The sequence below is a fragment of the Channa argus genome, chromosome 12, assembly GCF_033026475.1.
Source record: "Channa argus isolate prfri chromosome 12, Channa argus male v1.0, whole genome shotgun sequence".
NCBI classification, from domain to species: Eukaryota; Metazoa; Chordata; class Actinopteri; order Anabantiformes; family Channidae; genus Channa; species Channa argus.
The window spans coordinates 23,909,882-23,926,012 of NC_090208.1; the positions used below are offsets into that span (position 1 = coordinate 23,909,882).

General features: G+C 40.5%; 1 protein-coding gene across 14 annotated transcripts in view; it reads left to right on the forward strand.

Annotated features, from left to right (window-relative positions):
• The window catches only part of nrxn2b (neurexin 2b), a 628,821-nt gene that overhangs the window by 342,746 nt on the left and 269,944 nt on the right, over window positions 1-16,131 (forward strand). For all 14 annotated transcript variants that reach the window (XM_067524264.1, XM_067524265.1, XM_067524260.1 and 11 more), the window contains 3 exons: window positions 1,229-1,348; window positions 2,180-2,561; window positions 3,930-4,120. In XM_067524264.1, the coding sequence (XP_067380365.1) occupies window positions 1,229-1,348; window positions 2,180-2,561; window positions 3,930-4,120 (693 nt within the window). The remainder of the gene's footprint in view (window positions 1-1,228; window positions 1,349-2,179; window positions 2,562-3,929; window positions 4,121-16,131) is intronic.

The following is a 16,131-nucleotide window of genomic DNA, read 5'->3' on the forward strand; positions in this document are numbered from 1 at the left end:
AGCCACTGACCCTGGAAGTGAGGTGGGATTTCTAATATTAGATCTGTAATAAACAAATCCTCAGTATTAATGGTGTGAGAAAGCTGGTCTCTTTTGATGTCATGCTTTCTTTATTTACCAGCCACAATGACACAATGGCCCTTGCTCCTACTCCACAGCTGCCTGAAAGCACGGAGGGTACAGGAGGTGGCCTAATGGAAGTGACTGGTCTCCTCTGGCATTCTGCTATTTTAGTCTGCCCTGCTGCCAATGAGGTGGAAGTCTCACCTCATTATATTGTTGTTTACTGAGTCTTCTCTCTGATCAGTGATTACTTTCACCTCTGTGCCATGACTCTGTTCATGCCCACCACAGCCAGGCTTTCCTTTACAGCTATGCCGACATACCTTTCCTCAGTTTTAACCCTTAAACAGACTTTGACATAGCTGTTACCCAGTGCCAGTCACTGACTTGACGGTTCTCATTATAGTGTATTGAAAGAAGACATTCATGACCGCTGTCTTAATTAGAATCCATTGTTTCTTTTGCTGTCACTATCGCTCACTGAGAATTTAACTCTTTAATAATTTAATCAGGATGCGCCGTTGGCAGAGTATGAAAAGCATTTTCACCACTTTGAAATGATGCTAAAGTAAATATGGCTATAATAAGTGTTTTGGCAACAGCGTATGCTGTCGTAAAACGCTGTCTCATTCGAGTGGTGGAGGTGAAACAACAGCAATGGAGGTCAAAAGGGAATAAGGTGTAGAGAGGTAAAAAGGAGGAAATAAGGTGTAGGGTGTTTTCAGGGATGAGCGGTTAAGCCGTCTGGTCTTCCCCATCATCTCCCAGTTATGGGGTGTGTAAGCAGAGTCATTGAGACACAAGATGTTCGGGGAAAGCAGGGCTCGGCTTCATAATACAGCCTTTTCAGCCATTGTTGGCTGTCTGTTGTTCTAATCTGCTTCTTGAGCTAGTTGTGACTTATTTGTCCTTTTGTCTCTGACATCCTGCTGCAACGCTGTGAGCAGCCGAGAATACATTGGATTTTACTGTCTGTCGGGCCGGATATATGTTCTACTTCATTACCATTGTACTTTGAGTGTGAATGTGTTTCACAAACATGCAGGTTTTCTCCACTTACTCTGCCACTTAACTCTGTGTGAACTGCGTGTGGATGCATGAGTAGGCGCACTCACTCCTCCTGCTGTGCTGTTTGTGATTTGGATTCCCCCCCCCTCCACTACAGGCAAAGGACCTGAGATACTGTTTGCGGGGCAGAAGCTGAACGACAACGAGTGGCACACAGTGAAGGTGGTGCGAAGAGGCAAGAGCCTGCAGCTGTCTGTGGATAATGTCACAGTGGAAGGTTAGTTGGGACTTAGAAGAACTCCTTTGTGGGACTAGTTAGTGTGAAAAATGTTACTTTATTCAGAGTAAATACTACCGATAACGATAAGTGTATGTAATGTAGACTGAGCAAGAAAGAGGAAGTGGGTTTTCAAACGTATATTTAATAGGAGTGAACAGTTGTGTACAACGTACTGAGGAACATGTTCTTTCCACCAGTAAGAAAATAACAACTGAAGAATGAAAGGTCAAGAAACCAGGTAGAGTCACAGGCACTCAGTATTGTGGCCTCAGGTGAAACGATGGCAGAGCAATAGATGAGAGTAGAGGTAAGGAAGGAAGGTGTGAGCTACATGAAGAGAAGAGAGTGGGCACGCTGAGTCCGGAAGCAAGGAATGACCCGGTGAAGCTCGAACTCGTCGAGCTGGCCAGGTTTCAGCAGTGAAGGCATTGTAACTGGCAGTATGCCCAGCGTATTACTCTGCATCTCTCAGTAAACACAGTTTGTTGAGCAGTAACAAGACATTTCCTGCAGTATTACGGTTGTAATATGTCCTTCACTACAGCTTTCAACAAACAAGTGCTGTATCTTATGCGGAGAAACCATATACAGTACACACACAGTGTTTGCCAAGTCACTCAAATCACTTTTAAGATCTAATAAGCATAATACACATATACCACAATTACTCATCATGAAATTATTACAATAGCTAAAATAAGAGTTTAATATGCTATAATATTATTAATTGTGTTCAACATACAATTTCCATAGAAATTACAAACTGCTCTGCAGCTATATGTGTTTTGGGTTAATGCAGTTTTTTTTCTCTATCCTCCAACGTTTCAGGCCAGATGACTGGTGCCCACACACGTCTTGAGTTCCACAACATTGAAACCGGCATCATGACAGAGCGACGTTTCATATCCGTGGTGCCCTCAAACTTCATTGGCCATCTCCAGGGCCTGAGCTTCAACGGTGTGCCATATTTAGACCAGTGTAAAAATGGGGACATTTCTTACTGCGAGCTGAACGCCCGCTTTGGCATGCGCCACATCATTGCAGATCCTGTGACGTTTCGAACGAAAGGCAGCTACTTAGCTTTAGCCACATTACAAGCTTACGCCTCAATGCACCTCTTCTTTCAGTTCAAGACCACCACGCCTGACGGCCTGATGCTTTTTAATTCTGGAGACGGAAGCGACTTCATTGTTGTGGAACTGGTGAAGGGGTGAGTTCATGTAATTTTAGTTACCTGCATGACCATAAATGTGAAATGCTAGCGTTTTATGCACCACATTTTTTTATTTCTTTTCCATAAACTCATTCAACCTCTGCCACAAAGTGGTGCTATTACTTTTCCTCCACTTCCATGACATTTTTTAGTCACTTTCTAAACTGCCATTGAAAGAAAACGTGAAAGCCCTGAGGCCCGCAGCTCATGTTGTGTCATGAACATCATGCATCGCCTTTTGGATTTTGCTGTAATCTTACTTTGGAGAAGCAATGCAGTCCATTTCTTGCAAAATAAAACCAACTGCACACTGTGTGTCTAACAGAGTCTGGTGAATTGCCAAATGATCGCCACACCAATTTAGAATGCAATCCTGAACTTCCATTAAAACTGTAACTGTTTTAACTCATAAAAACTCGTTAAAACAAAATAAAAAAACTTAAATGTAGTTTTTTTTTTTCAATGTGACACGGACCAGTAGGTCATTTTATGCTGCTGTGAATCAGGAGTGTTTGGGAGACAGTTACTTTATGTTTGTGAGGAATCTTAATCATCTTAAAAGCTCTTCTGCGAGCCCCACTCCGTTTTTTTTTTCTCCTTGTGTTTTGGTTATTTACATTACAATTGTCTGTATAGTGCATTTCCCAGATCGTATTTGGGTATTTGGTTTGATTCTTTTTTTTTTTTTAGCTCAAACCTGAACTAAACTCATTTGAATTGTTTATTGTGTCACCTTAAATTTTACTATCAGAAAGAGCCTTTGCCTTGAACCTCTTCCTCCTGTGCTCTATATTCGCCAATGTTACAACACAAAGCATGAGCTGCTTCTGCCACACAAAGACAAGAGGCTGCATAAAGGAATTGGAATTGGGGTAGAAAAAAAACAAAAACACACATACCTTGAATGAAACGAACACAATAGCCTTAACCCAAAACACAAAAGACAGCCATATTTTTGTGAAGGAGGGAACTGTGCCACTTTGTCTGCCTGTGGGCAAACAGAGGCTTTTAGACAAAAGCCGGTTTCTATATTTACATGTCAAACCGCTGAGTAAACAAAAGAAATCCCAAGCCTCATGTGCTTGTAGTATTATTTTTATAGAAATGTGCTCTTAGAGAACAGGACTTATTAGAAACAAGGTAGGAGAGTCAACTCCCCTACTTCATCTAAACAATTATAGTTGAGTGCTTTTGACTGTGATCAGTGTGTATCATTGAAACAAGGTCTATCAGAAAGTTTATGAGAAAATACAATTTCTTAAGTGAAGCCAAATAAGTATTATTGTCCTTGTTTTCTGAAAAGAAAAAGCTGTTAACCTTGACAAACACACTCACACACTCCTTTCTCTGTATGTTCTCACGAAGGTATGTTCACTACGTCTTTGATCTTGGCAACGGGCCGTCGCTGATGAAGGGCAATTCAGACAAGCCACTCAATGACAACCAATGGCACAATGTGGTGGTGTCCCGGGATGCGAACAACGTACATACGCTCAAGATTGACTCACGCACCGTTACTCAGCACTCCAATGGAGCCCGCAACTTGGACCTCAAAGGTAAAAAACCAAAAAAAAACCAAACATTGCTTGCTGTTAAAATATTGTTAATATAAAATTGCGATGTCATCCTTGGTTTGCCCCTTATGTCAGGTTGGAAGGTGGCCATGAACACATGTCAGCTCAAATCCATCTAAATCAGACTTACACAGTGGCTTTGCGAGTAGGTTCTCTATACACCCATTGGTTTTCTTAGTCAATGAGGAAGTCTCACTTATTGTAGTTTACTGCTGAATTTGTCTTGAAAAACATTTTAATTCTGACTAGAAATACACAAAGCCTACTTCTACCTCGGTAGAATGAATACATACTTTTTTCCCTTTGACATTGTTTCCTGAATTACAAGGTCGAGGATATATTAAGGTTGATGCCAAGTGTATGTGTGCTTGCCAAACAAGAGTAGATGGGTAAAATGAATCCTAACAAATGCCTGGCAGACATCTAGCCCATCCTCTTCCTCTTGAAAGACCGTCCCCTTTCATTCGGCAGATGTTGGCTTTACGGGAACAGGGCAATAACGGTGCAATATCCTTTGCCAGTCACTCCTAATGTGACCTAAATCCAGCATTGTAGACCAAGATGAAAAAGAATTGTTCCCAAAACAATGGCCGCTTGTCACTTCATCCTGTTTTTTGCTTTCACATACTTATTTCCACCGAAATGCCTCATCTGACTGGCAAAAAACAGTTTGACTGGGTACACTTGACTTTTACCTGCAATGCGATGACTATCTTTTGATGGAGACACCTTTACTTCTTTGACTTTAAAATAGCCTGCCCTCGGGAATCATCTTGAAATAATAGCTGTGGTTACAAGGCACTTAAGTTTAAATAGGTATCTCTGGTCTGCTGGGAGACTGAGACTGGAAGCACGGGTAATTGTAGGCTTTAGTCCTCAGAAGTCAGGTTGTCCAATGGGCATTTCGAATGCCTGAGAGAGACTTCCTGCAGTGCACAGAGTGACGGAATAGAAATAAAAGTAGGGAATCTAAGAGGAAAAGAGATTTGCTTCAGAAGAGAGACAGTAGGATGTTGACAGTAAACAATGACGGACAGAGAGAAGCAATACCGATGCTAAAGTTCCCGTCTGTGCTAACATGAAGATTGGCTGAGGATGATCTGCTTCCACCTGTGTCATTTCCCAGAGATTAGAGTACTCTTGTGAAGTGATGTGGGTTGTTGTGTAAGACCCATCAGGAGTCATGATGAGCCCCTGAGACCACTGAAAGCTGTAAGGAGTCAAAATGTGAAAAGTTGCCCCAAAGTGATATATTGCTGGGCTTATTCTTTTTCAGGTTTCGGTCTTTGGAGGTATTTAAGATGTACAAAAGACATGAAAAGAAGAAGGCGTGTCAGGGATAGCACTGGGCTAAAGATTGAAAAACAGAACAAGCTTTTATAAGCCACAGAGAACGAAGAGTTTAAAATTAGCTACAGTGGTTTTAGTATGTCATCATTTATTTACCTTAAGACAAACGAAGCCAAAAATAGGAAAAACTCTCCCACAATTCAATAGCTTGGACGTCCACCTTTAGCAGCCATAACTTAAAGTAATAATGTCCTGTATGAATCAGTCTCTCACATCACCGTAGAGGAATTATGTGCCCATTGTTCTTCACAACATTGCTTCAGTTCGTCGAGGTTTTTGGGCATTTGCTCATGCGCAGCTCTTTTAAGGCCCCACCACCGCATTTCAATTGGGCCTTAATTCTTTAATTTTTCAGCCATTCTGATGTAGATTTACTGGTCTTCTTGCTGATCATTGTCCTGTTGCTTGACACTGTTTAGACCAAGCTGTAGCTGTCAGCAGATGGCCTCACCATTGCCTCTAGAATCCTCTGGTATAGAGGGTTCATGGTCGACTCAATGACTGCAATGTGCCCAGGTTTTGTGGCTGCAAAGCACGACCAGATCATCGCCCCTCAACCGCTATGCTTGACAGACAGATCCCCTAAGATCCCCTCAGGTTTTTCTGTTTCTGATTTTATGGCAATTACTTTTCCAACCTTTTGTTGACGCGTTTCCTTTTTTGACATGAGTTGCTGCCATCAAATTCAAAGTGGGCTAATATTTTCCATGAAATGGTAAAATGTCTCAGATTCAACATCTGATATGTTGTTTATGTGCTATTGTAAATACAATATGGGTGGATGAGATTTGCAAATTCTGTTTTTATTGAAGTTTCACACATTTTCCCAACATTTTGGGTCCCCCCCACCAAATAACATGGAATTAAAAAAGCGGGTACTAACTATTGACCATAATTGTACTTTTGAGGAGGAATGTAATTGTCATATTTTTCATGTGCCGTTATACTCTTGCACAAGTCTGCATTATCAACAGAGAGATAAATAATTCTAGTTATATTAATGTATGCTGTTGAGGGTTGTTTTTGTTTTTGTTTAGTTTTTTGAGTACACCAACTTGTATTTTTTACACGATTGATAGCTAAAGCTAGTCTCTTGTGTACAGTCTCTGGTGATCTTTACAGTAATGTGATGAAACCAGTGTCTTTGGAGTGGTTTTGTTTTTAATTCATTGCTTCGGTCTAAGCTGTAGAAAATACTGCTGTCAATCAGCTCTAAAACTAGCGAGGACAATCGTTAAGAGACAGTCAATGAGCTTTTTAAGGAAGCCTGCTGCTATCTTGCAGACTGTGCCATGTGTTGTGGCCAGGACATTTATCCCACACTATTCCAAATCTTAAAACTCCTAAAAACTCCCTCTTGCAGCCAAGTTGCACTGTCCTTTCTGATCAAGCAGAAACGCTTATTAACTAACCTTTTTGCGTTTTCATAAGCAGAAGAGACACGCATCTCATTATGATTTACACAATGTAAATATCATCTGTTTTCCCATTACTGGGACAAGCAGCAGTTCTTCAAGCATTGCGAACGGTGTTGGCTTTCCCTCGCTCAGCCCGGGTGATTAATCGACGAATGTACATCCTTCTCATAAACCACCATCAACCAAGCGTGAGCAGACAAGATATCTCAGCTGCCCACCACAGAGCCATGCAGCGACAATGACTGCATTTGCATTTTCAAAATTGCAGACAATTCCATTGAATGATTTGTCTCGACAAATGAAACAGAAGGCAGCTGCACAGCCTTTTCAGCACGCAATCAACGCAATATACATGGCTGAGGAGTAACCTCTCCATCTGTGGTATTAATTGGTTAGCTGCTGGGTTTAAAATGTCTTTATTTTTAGGGGGGCATTTGTTTACATGAACAACTCCTGCCTGTAGGGGAGGGAGGCTGAAGCAGCCTTGATCTAGGAGGAGGGATAATAGGTGTAAATTTTGCTTCAGAGGACTTTAGTGGGGGGGGGATGTCTCTATCCTCAATTCCTCCATCTAATTGGGCATTCAGAGCTTACTCTGTAGTTCTCCTGTGGCCCTCTGCCAAAATACATGTGTAATTCAAACACTGTCGTCTCTGTCATAAACACTAGAGCAAAGGACCAGACCTCCAAACCTAAACATCTAGGGGGAGAATGGCTGTAGACAAATGCTTACATATATAGACAAACCGAACGTGATTGGCAGACTTTGTCTTCCCTTTTACTTTTAGACCCAGGCACACACACACACACACACAGTATGTCACGTTCATGTTTGGCGACTGTTCATCAGTCACACACAAAGCTTTGCAAATCAAAGAAATAGCAACAATAAGCCATTTCTCACAATCTCTTTGCTCTGTTTTAACAGAATTTCTTGCCTGCATTTCAAAGGGAAAAAAAAAATTCTCCAAGCTTTATCTGTGTAATTGCCCAGAGAAAATGGGGAAAATGGGTTTTGTGCTCTCTGTCTTCCTACTCTTTGTTTTTTGGACAGGCAAAAAAAAATCTTCAAGGCAAGGCCTCTTTGTCAGCTAAAGTATGGTGGGGGGAACAACACACAACAGTCCCCAAGGATAGGAATGAGTGGATCGAGTTTCTATAGCGAACGCATGTCTCAGAAGAAGACATGTTGAGCGTACAGTGCACCACAGAGAATATGACTCGCATTCCACTTAATAACCTGCAGAACACAGTGATAGCAAGGTATTTCTATATTGCTGCCCTGCAATATCTTTGTTCATTCTGCAGTGCAACACTACTAACACGATCTTTATCAAATATGCCAGAGAGGCTAAAACATTGTAATAGAGAAAGTTAACATCACCACTGTCATCATGAAGCAAACTTTCATGATTCTTCCCAGATGTGTGCTTGTTGATGGGTGAAATTATTCTACTCATTATGACCAGTGACTCCAGTCTTCGTCATAGCTAGATAAAAACTACCATTCGGTTACATGCTGAAAATAGAACAAAGGGTTAGAAAGAAAGTCTATGTACAATTCACTCACATACTGTACTACATTTTATTAAACTAGGACTTCTTGTTCAGGTGAATTTGTTCTCTCCTCGGTCATCTTTGGATGCTCTGTTATGTGCAAAACAGACTGGACATTCGTACTAAATCATTCTGAAATGACATTAATTATCACTGAATAGCTTCAGGAGCAAAGAAGAGCTTTCCTTCCTCCGACGCAACCCAAGCAGGAGAGTCAACGGGCCTGCTGTTTTTATGTTTCATATTATGAAGGCTAGTTTCCATAGGGTTTGGGTTTTTCCCTTTTTAATGTTTCGCATTGGGTTAAATCTTTTCACGTTCATAGACTGAAACGTTTCAGCTCTAAAAGCTTTTTCGTTGTACTCAAACATGTTTTACACTTGCCAGGTGTTATTAATAGCCTACTTTTTGGAGGCCTCCGTAACATTACTTAAAATAAACAAGAACGAACGCCGTCCTTTATGGAACATAGCAGAAACAATCAGCAGAATCTTCTTTTCTAACAGGAAGCGCTATGGTTTATGTGATATTTCTTAATTTTGTGGCCGCTCACACCAATAATACCTCTTGGGGTTAACAGAGGCTAATTGACTCCATTTGTTTATGCTAATTACGGCTGTGGATCACAATTAATTTAACAATGATATATTGATCATTAATTAATTATTGCTACACATAGCCTCTTAAACCAAGGACACTTAAGGTTAATTAGTGAGTGTTCCCTGACTAAATGAGAATATATCTTCTGTTACATGTTTCACTATCTGATATCACAGCCATAATATAGCATTTAAGCACAAATTAGTTGCACTATGTCATTGTTGCATTATTAATTTCACAGTGTAAAACTAAACTATAGTTATCAGCTCTTTTGTTTCTATTTTAAGAGAATAATTTATGATGGAAGCTGTTGATTGATTGGAGGTGAATAATAACATGCAAATTCTTAAAACTGGAGCAGTGAGGGATCAAAGTTAGTCGAGCGAACAAAACAAATAGCTGCGTGTTTTAGTGACTGGTTGGTGTTATAGCAGTGCTGTCTGTGTGTTGTATTTTCTCCCGTCTTAAAACTGAAGTTGAAATAAACAATGTTGGTCACGTGGAGGAGGAAAAACACAAACACCCATTGCCCATAGGGAAATAACCTGCTTTACTGTAACACGAATATGACATTGTCAAAGATATATTAATGTCATTATTAAATACAGTGATGAGAAATGAGCAGCACCATCAGCAGTAGAACAAATCTAATGAAGCATTTTTCAGGTTGGGGAGATGCAGGGAGGGAGGAATAATTTGGCATAGCACATTCCGACGGTGCCTGTCCCTTTCTTTTGAAGACGCTTGCTAATGAGGCATACTTGTGTAGAATTGTAAAGAGATGACATTGAATATGTTCCATTTTTCAACAAAAGCAGAACAAATTGAAACACAATATATAGGAGAGGTTTGGCAAGCAAGACAGAGGAGGAGGAGGAGGAGGAGAGAAAGACAAACTGGTGCACACATTTTAACGAGCCCCGCGTTAAAAATTGAGATTAGCCGCTTGATCACCCCATAGCCTTTCTTTCCTCCTCCTTCTGGTTAATATCACTGTCTGACAAACCAAGCTAAGCTAGTCGCTAATCCTGCCCCAATACCAAAACTTGTTTGCACCTTGTCGCAGACCAGGTTTAACCCACATTCTAACCATTGTCTTCCCCCCAACTGTCCCTACTCAGGCTAAGCACTCACTAAAGGGAAAGAGCTGTAGTTTTCACAATAGTTTGTCCAAGCTGACCCAGAGGAAAGCATCAAATGATGCTGGATGCTTAATGAATTTCAATTTATTTCAAAGTTATTCAATAACATAAAACTGAAAGACTGGAAGATGATCACTGTGTATTGTTCTGCAAGACATTTTCTGGCAGCAGATCAATTGTCACACTGAAGCTGAAATTAAAAACAATTGGTAATAGTAAAGACATGTATGCTTTTTTTTAAATAATCCTTAACATGCTTTAATGGCGTGGCAGTGAAAATTAATATAAAAAATAATAAGTAGAAATAGAATAACTTAATTTAGAAAATGATTAACACCCCCCCCCCCCCCCCCCCCACCCCCACCCCCCCTCCTCCTCCCTTGTTACTTTGTGTATCCACCTTTTGGTTTAATTACAGCCCTGAGTCTGTTTGGATACGTCTCTACCAACAGAGTGCAGCTGGTTTTACCTGCTGGTTATTAACAGTATTCGATGACACTGCACACTTTTAGAAATAGGAATTTAGAAATTGCTGAATAACTAACTGACCGTTAACACTCCAGACATTAGGATCCTGGTAGAAACACAAATCCAGAAAAACACTGACTAGTAGTACCCTGGTAGCCTAATACGTATAGTACTTCTAATATTGAATGTAGTCGGGGACCTATATTGAATTAATAATTAAAATGCAATCTTTATAACAATATACATTGTATAAAACATATCTCACTTAAAGCTCTCAAGAACTGGCATAATACTATTTTTTATTTCAATCCACATTCCCACATCCATCTATATATCCATCCGCCCACTGACACTTTCAGTTTGACAGGCAAACAGGTCTACTTTGAGCTTTTTGTGGATTTCTTATTCCTTCAAGTGGGATTCATGCTTGTGGCAGAGAAAGTGGTCCCATAACCTGCCTGCCACAATTATGTAATTGGAACCAGTGCAAGGGTGCCACAGTGACCTGCTGTATGCTCTAGCCCACCCCTCCTTTTTGGTGATTGGCTCGTTGGTCGAAGGGGGCACCAACCCATCGAGTTATAGTACATGGGGGGGGGGGGGGTTCCTGATACCTTACCTGATGAGTGGGATGAACAGCAGCACAGAAGCTCTGAATTTGCTAGGAGATCTGTATCTACTGTACAGTAGCTCAAGGACGAGTAGCCAACAATGCTGTACTGTTTGTTGTCCACTGCCTTTTTTTGTCTGTCTAGCATTGGGCCTCTTCAGGGCAACACTATTTTATACCAATCATTATGAACGTTACAATGTCACTTTATTAACGTTTGTACTTACACATCATGAGCCGTTGTCAGAATAGTAATACGACATGATCTATATTGATCCTCTGGCATCATTCATACCGTGTTGCATCATGAGGGTGTTTCTGTCCTTGCGTTTTATTGGGATGTGATAAAATGTCATTACCGTACGACAAAGGTCATCTATCATACAAGAACAGCTCTTTCTCTTCTCCCATAAAGTAATGTCAATGTTAATAGCCTTTAAAATAGGCACCTGTGGGGCAACAGTAACCAAGGGGCAGTGTAGATGTGTTAACTGAAGGACACGACAGTGATGTCACCTTACTGAAATTTATTGTCCAGCAGTGGAAATAGAAATCATTTCTGGTTCAGCCGTAGTTTAAACCACAGTGGGTAATAATTTGGATCTAGAGGGTAAATACTACAGCTGACTGAGTACCTTTTTTTTTTGTCATTTATAGAAGAGTATAAAGTGTTAGCTTTGAAGACTTCAAGTTTTAAAATGCTTAAAAGTCTTAATATGCTGGCACCCAACCCCGTCAGCTGACTGCTCCAGCCATTGCGGACCAGACATCTTATTTTGCTCTGGCTTTAATAGACTTTTATGACAAAGTCATGAAGGCTTAAAGAGAAATACGCTGTGTGCATGTTTACTTCACTGATGTGTGAGACCATCACACCCACTTATTGCAGAGTCACCCAGGCTTCTTGCATTTTACTAAGATGTGACTTTTAATGGCTTTAGTACCTGCCAGGATGATGGTTTTCCCTGGTGGCCTGTGCACAAACCAAGAAGCTGTCAGTGAAAATAAGTTCATCTATTTTCCTACTTTAATACTCTTAATGAAATAATTACTCGGTGGCCAAGACATCTCTTTTAAAAATGAGACCTTTTTGGCAGGTCGGCAAAGTATTACATAGCTAACTCTTTTAATTTTTCTTTAAATTACAAACTATATTTCAATATTTGTCTGTACCTATGTCCATCCATTCATCATTTGTGATTTTTTTCTCTAATCTACATCATCATCAGTACAGTTCACTGCCATTATTGCTATTATTACAGGTACCAAAGCAGCCAGTTATTTAACTTTGTATTGCAGTAAAATGTTTTGTTCTCCGCTGAAGCAGATTGGGAAAATTGGGCGTTTTTGGAACATCATACACCCTTTCCCAGGAAACCCAACTGGAGTTGATCAGGCCTCTGCTACTGATCCAGTTAGCTGTTGCCCACTGATCTGCCTTCATGAACCATAGTCATCTCAAGGCTTTCTCAGCTCTCTCAGCAGCCTCTGTGCTCACCAGTGGGCGACTGTGGCGCAGGAAGAGGTAGAGGTAGAGGGGTAGACTGTTTGTCCACCAATATATTTCAATCTCTGGCTCTTCGCATGTCGAAGTGTCCTTGAGCAAGACACTGAACCCCAACTTAGTGGCTCGCTGTGAGTGTTGGCCAGCTGCATAGCAGCTCCCCCATTCGTGTGTGAGTGTTTGTGAGTGCAAATGGGTGAACAAAAAGCCGTGTAAAGCGCTTTGAGTGCCGATAGGTGGAAAAGCGCTATATAAGTGCAGAACATTTACCATTTACCTTTTTTCTCCTGTGTGGTGAAGGCCTTGCAGAGCGACTTCCCTGCCAAACCTTTGCACCTGACTCCTAAAGGCCAGTACCTCACTTTGTAGACTTGGTTGTGGCAGTCACTGACTAGGCTGTCATGCTTTTCCCTTTTCCTCTCACACATCAGCTCCTCCCACAGCGAGCACCAACACGACATGTTGTCCCTTTGTTGCCTTCAATACTGGTGCTATGTGGGGCCGAAGGGCCAGTCTTCACTATACGCTGCAGGAACCTGAACTGTCAAACCACATCCCTCATCAGCTGCCAGTGTTATGCTGAATTGCCAAGACCTGATGCTACTTAGCTGTTTAGGTTGGCCTTTCTCCTGCTCTAACAAAGCTAATGCTCTGGTTTAGTGGTTTTTTTCCCTCTGGCAATCAGCGATAGCACTAATAGTGGACTGTGATGGATTTGGATTTGGATTTAAACCCCTGACTGTGCCACCACTGATACCTTCACGTAGCACTTTTGGACAGCGGGAAATTTTAATCCTTATTATCATCAGATGACACCTATTAAATGACTAAATAAGCACCTCATTATTAGAAGTACAGTAAATCTGACATCAAATGTTATGTCAAGTTGAAGAGGTACAATAAATGACTCTAAATATGACAGCACATGTCTTTGAACCTTTCCAAATTCTTTTTTGTTTTTATTCATTTCCCTCCCTTGTCCTTCTCTACACCCTCTACTTTTCTGCTCAGTGTCAGTGCACTCTCAATAAATGATGGGCTAGGTAGCTTGAGTGCTGCAATAGAGCAGTGTGTTTTAGCTTTTTTTCTCCCACTGACCTGTCTCACATTACAATTTACTACGGCATTACTCAGAGCTTGGGCCATTTTCCCACCCTCTCTTCTCCTTTCTCCTGCTTCATCTCTCCCTTTCATCAAGAGCCAGTTACTTAGGTGTGGGACACAATAGAGACAGCACTTCTTCTGAGTGTTGTGTGTGTCTGTTTCCACACACAGGCACAGACATGTGTATATTCAGTTTGTGCTTGATGATCTCTGTCCAGATTTCTCAGATAAGTCCTCTAAATGAAATTATAAAACACACAAGTGTGCAAAAGTGGAATACATGGCTCGGTAAAGAAAATTATAGATGAAATGATGAGTCCCCCGTTTGTCTTTTACTAATAAGAAAATGGTAAACGGCAAAGCATTTTGTATGTGTAAGGCAATTAAACTGTGTGCCCTTTGGGTTTTCATACTGGCTGCCAGGTAAAATGTATTCCTTTCTAATAGGGGAATAGTTTGGGGAGAAAAGGGCCACGTTAAAAAGAGAAAGAGGAAGACACCACTGTACAGAAGATGGTTTGTAAGAGTAATAAATAGTAATAGTTGGAAAAAATAAAGTAGGGCATTTTAGAAATGGACATGTCACACTGATCCCTGCTTTTTCAATTAGTCTATTGTGACAGTTGGTCACAATTAATTCTATGGTTGCCCCCATTCTAATGTATGATGAATGTAAATTTATTTTATTTTTTTACTACACTTATGGGTCCTTTTCATCTTGAAAAGACGAGAGACGTCATTATTACGTACCATTATATGATAAGTCCACTAGATTTTTAAAATAGCTTGAGACAAATATATTTAATTCATAGAGTTATACTGTAGCTATTTCATTCTGGATTGCAGAGACAGATTAGAGTAAAGTTTGAGTTTTTAAGTGAAAACTAAATAATAAACCCTTTGTTGGACACGTAATGGACAAGCCATGGGTACATTTCCTTATCCATTGCCGAAATTTCCGCACTGATCATGATTTTATTTTTAAACTGAAACTCTGTGAGCTGAACAGTCAGTCACTAATTCAGCTTCAGTGGACCAGCTCCCAAAAGTGACCCCTGAAGACTTCATGGGTTCAAAAACAATGTCTATACACATTCGCCTTTGACCAACAAAACACTCAGAGAGCCGGCCTGGAGAGCTAACCTTTACTGTCATATGTGCCCAATATCATTTAGTGGCATCAAGTAAAGCAAAAGAGGGAGGACAGAAAGGGGAGTAAAGGAAGACAAGGTGAGGATGGTGTGAGTGCAAGGAGCAAAGGGTTGGAAAAGAAAGGGCAGGAAGATGAAGAGAAATATGGGGAAAATGGAGAGTAAAAGATAGTGACTGAGCAAAGTGCGAAAAACTGAGGTGCAGTTTAAAGGAGAGAGTGCAGCAAAGGCAAAGCCAAAGGACACTGAATGCAGAATGACATTTTATAGTGCGAGAAAGGAAGCATGAAAGTGTGTAATGATGCCTGTCTGTGTCACTATATAATCTTTCAAAAAGTGTTACCAGCAAGCACTGGGCCATGTTCTGAGCTGTGTCAGGGACTCAAACATGAACTTATTGTGTTAGGCTTAATGGAATGTTTTCATGGTGGTAAACAATTGCTCTTTTGTTCTCTATCTGTGTTTGGAAAAAAAATAATCAGTTATGTTTTCCTCTAACAGATATAAATCCCTGTAGGGAAATTACGGGTGAGATGCAGCCTACATCATTTTTAAAGCAAGAACAGGTTCTGTCCTAATTGATTACAGAGCCACTAAAAGACTTCAGGTATTCTGTAAAGCTTGCTGTCAAGGGGGTTATTAACTGCACATTAGACAGACCACGGCCTTGATAGAGGGGGAATAATTCAAAACACATAAACACAGTCATCTGAATGTCAACTGTTTCTACGGCAAGGATGAAATCATGAAAATGTGTAATGATTGGCATCTATTCAGAAAAAAAAATACTGCTGGTACGATTAAATGATGCATAGCAAAACTTTCTGTTCAGGGAAAATGCTGGATAAAATCTGGAACAAGTTTTGTACCTTTTAATACACCGTACAAAGACAACAAATAATACTTGGACTCAAGCTACACTTTCGATTTCTGTATATACTCCAGTAATGGTTAATACCTTCTAGGTAACAGGAAATTGTGAATCAAACTAAAAATGCTCAACGTGTCAAAAGAAGTATAAATACCAGTTTATGAATAGACGTTGAAGTACAAACCTTTTCCAGAAAAACCTAGACACCATAAATGCAC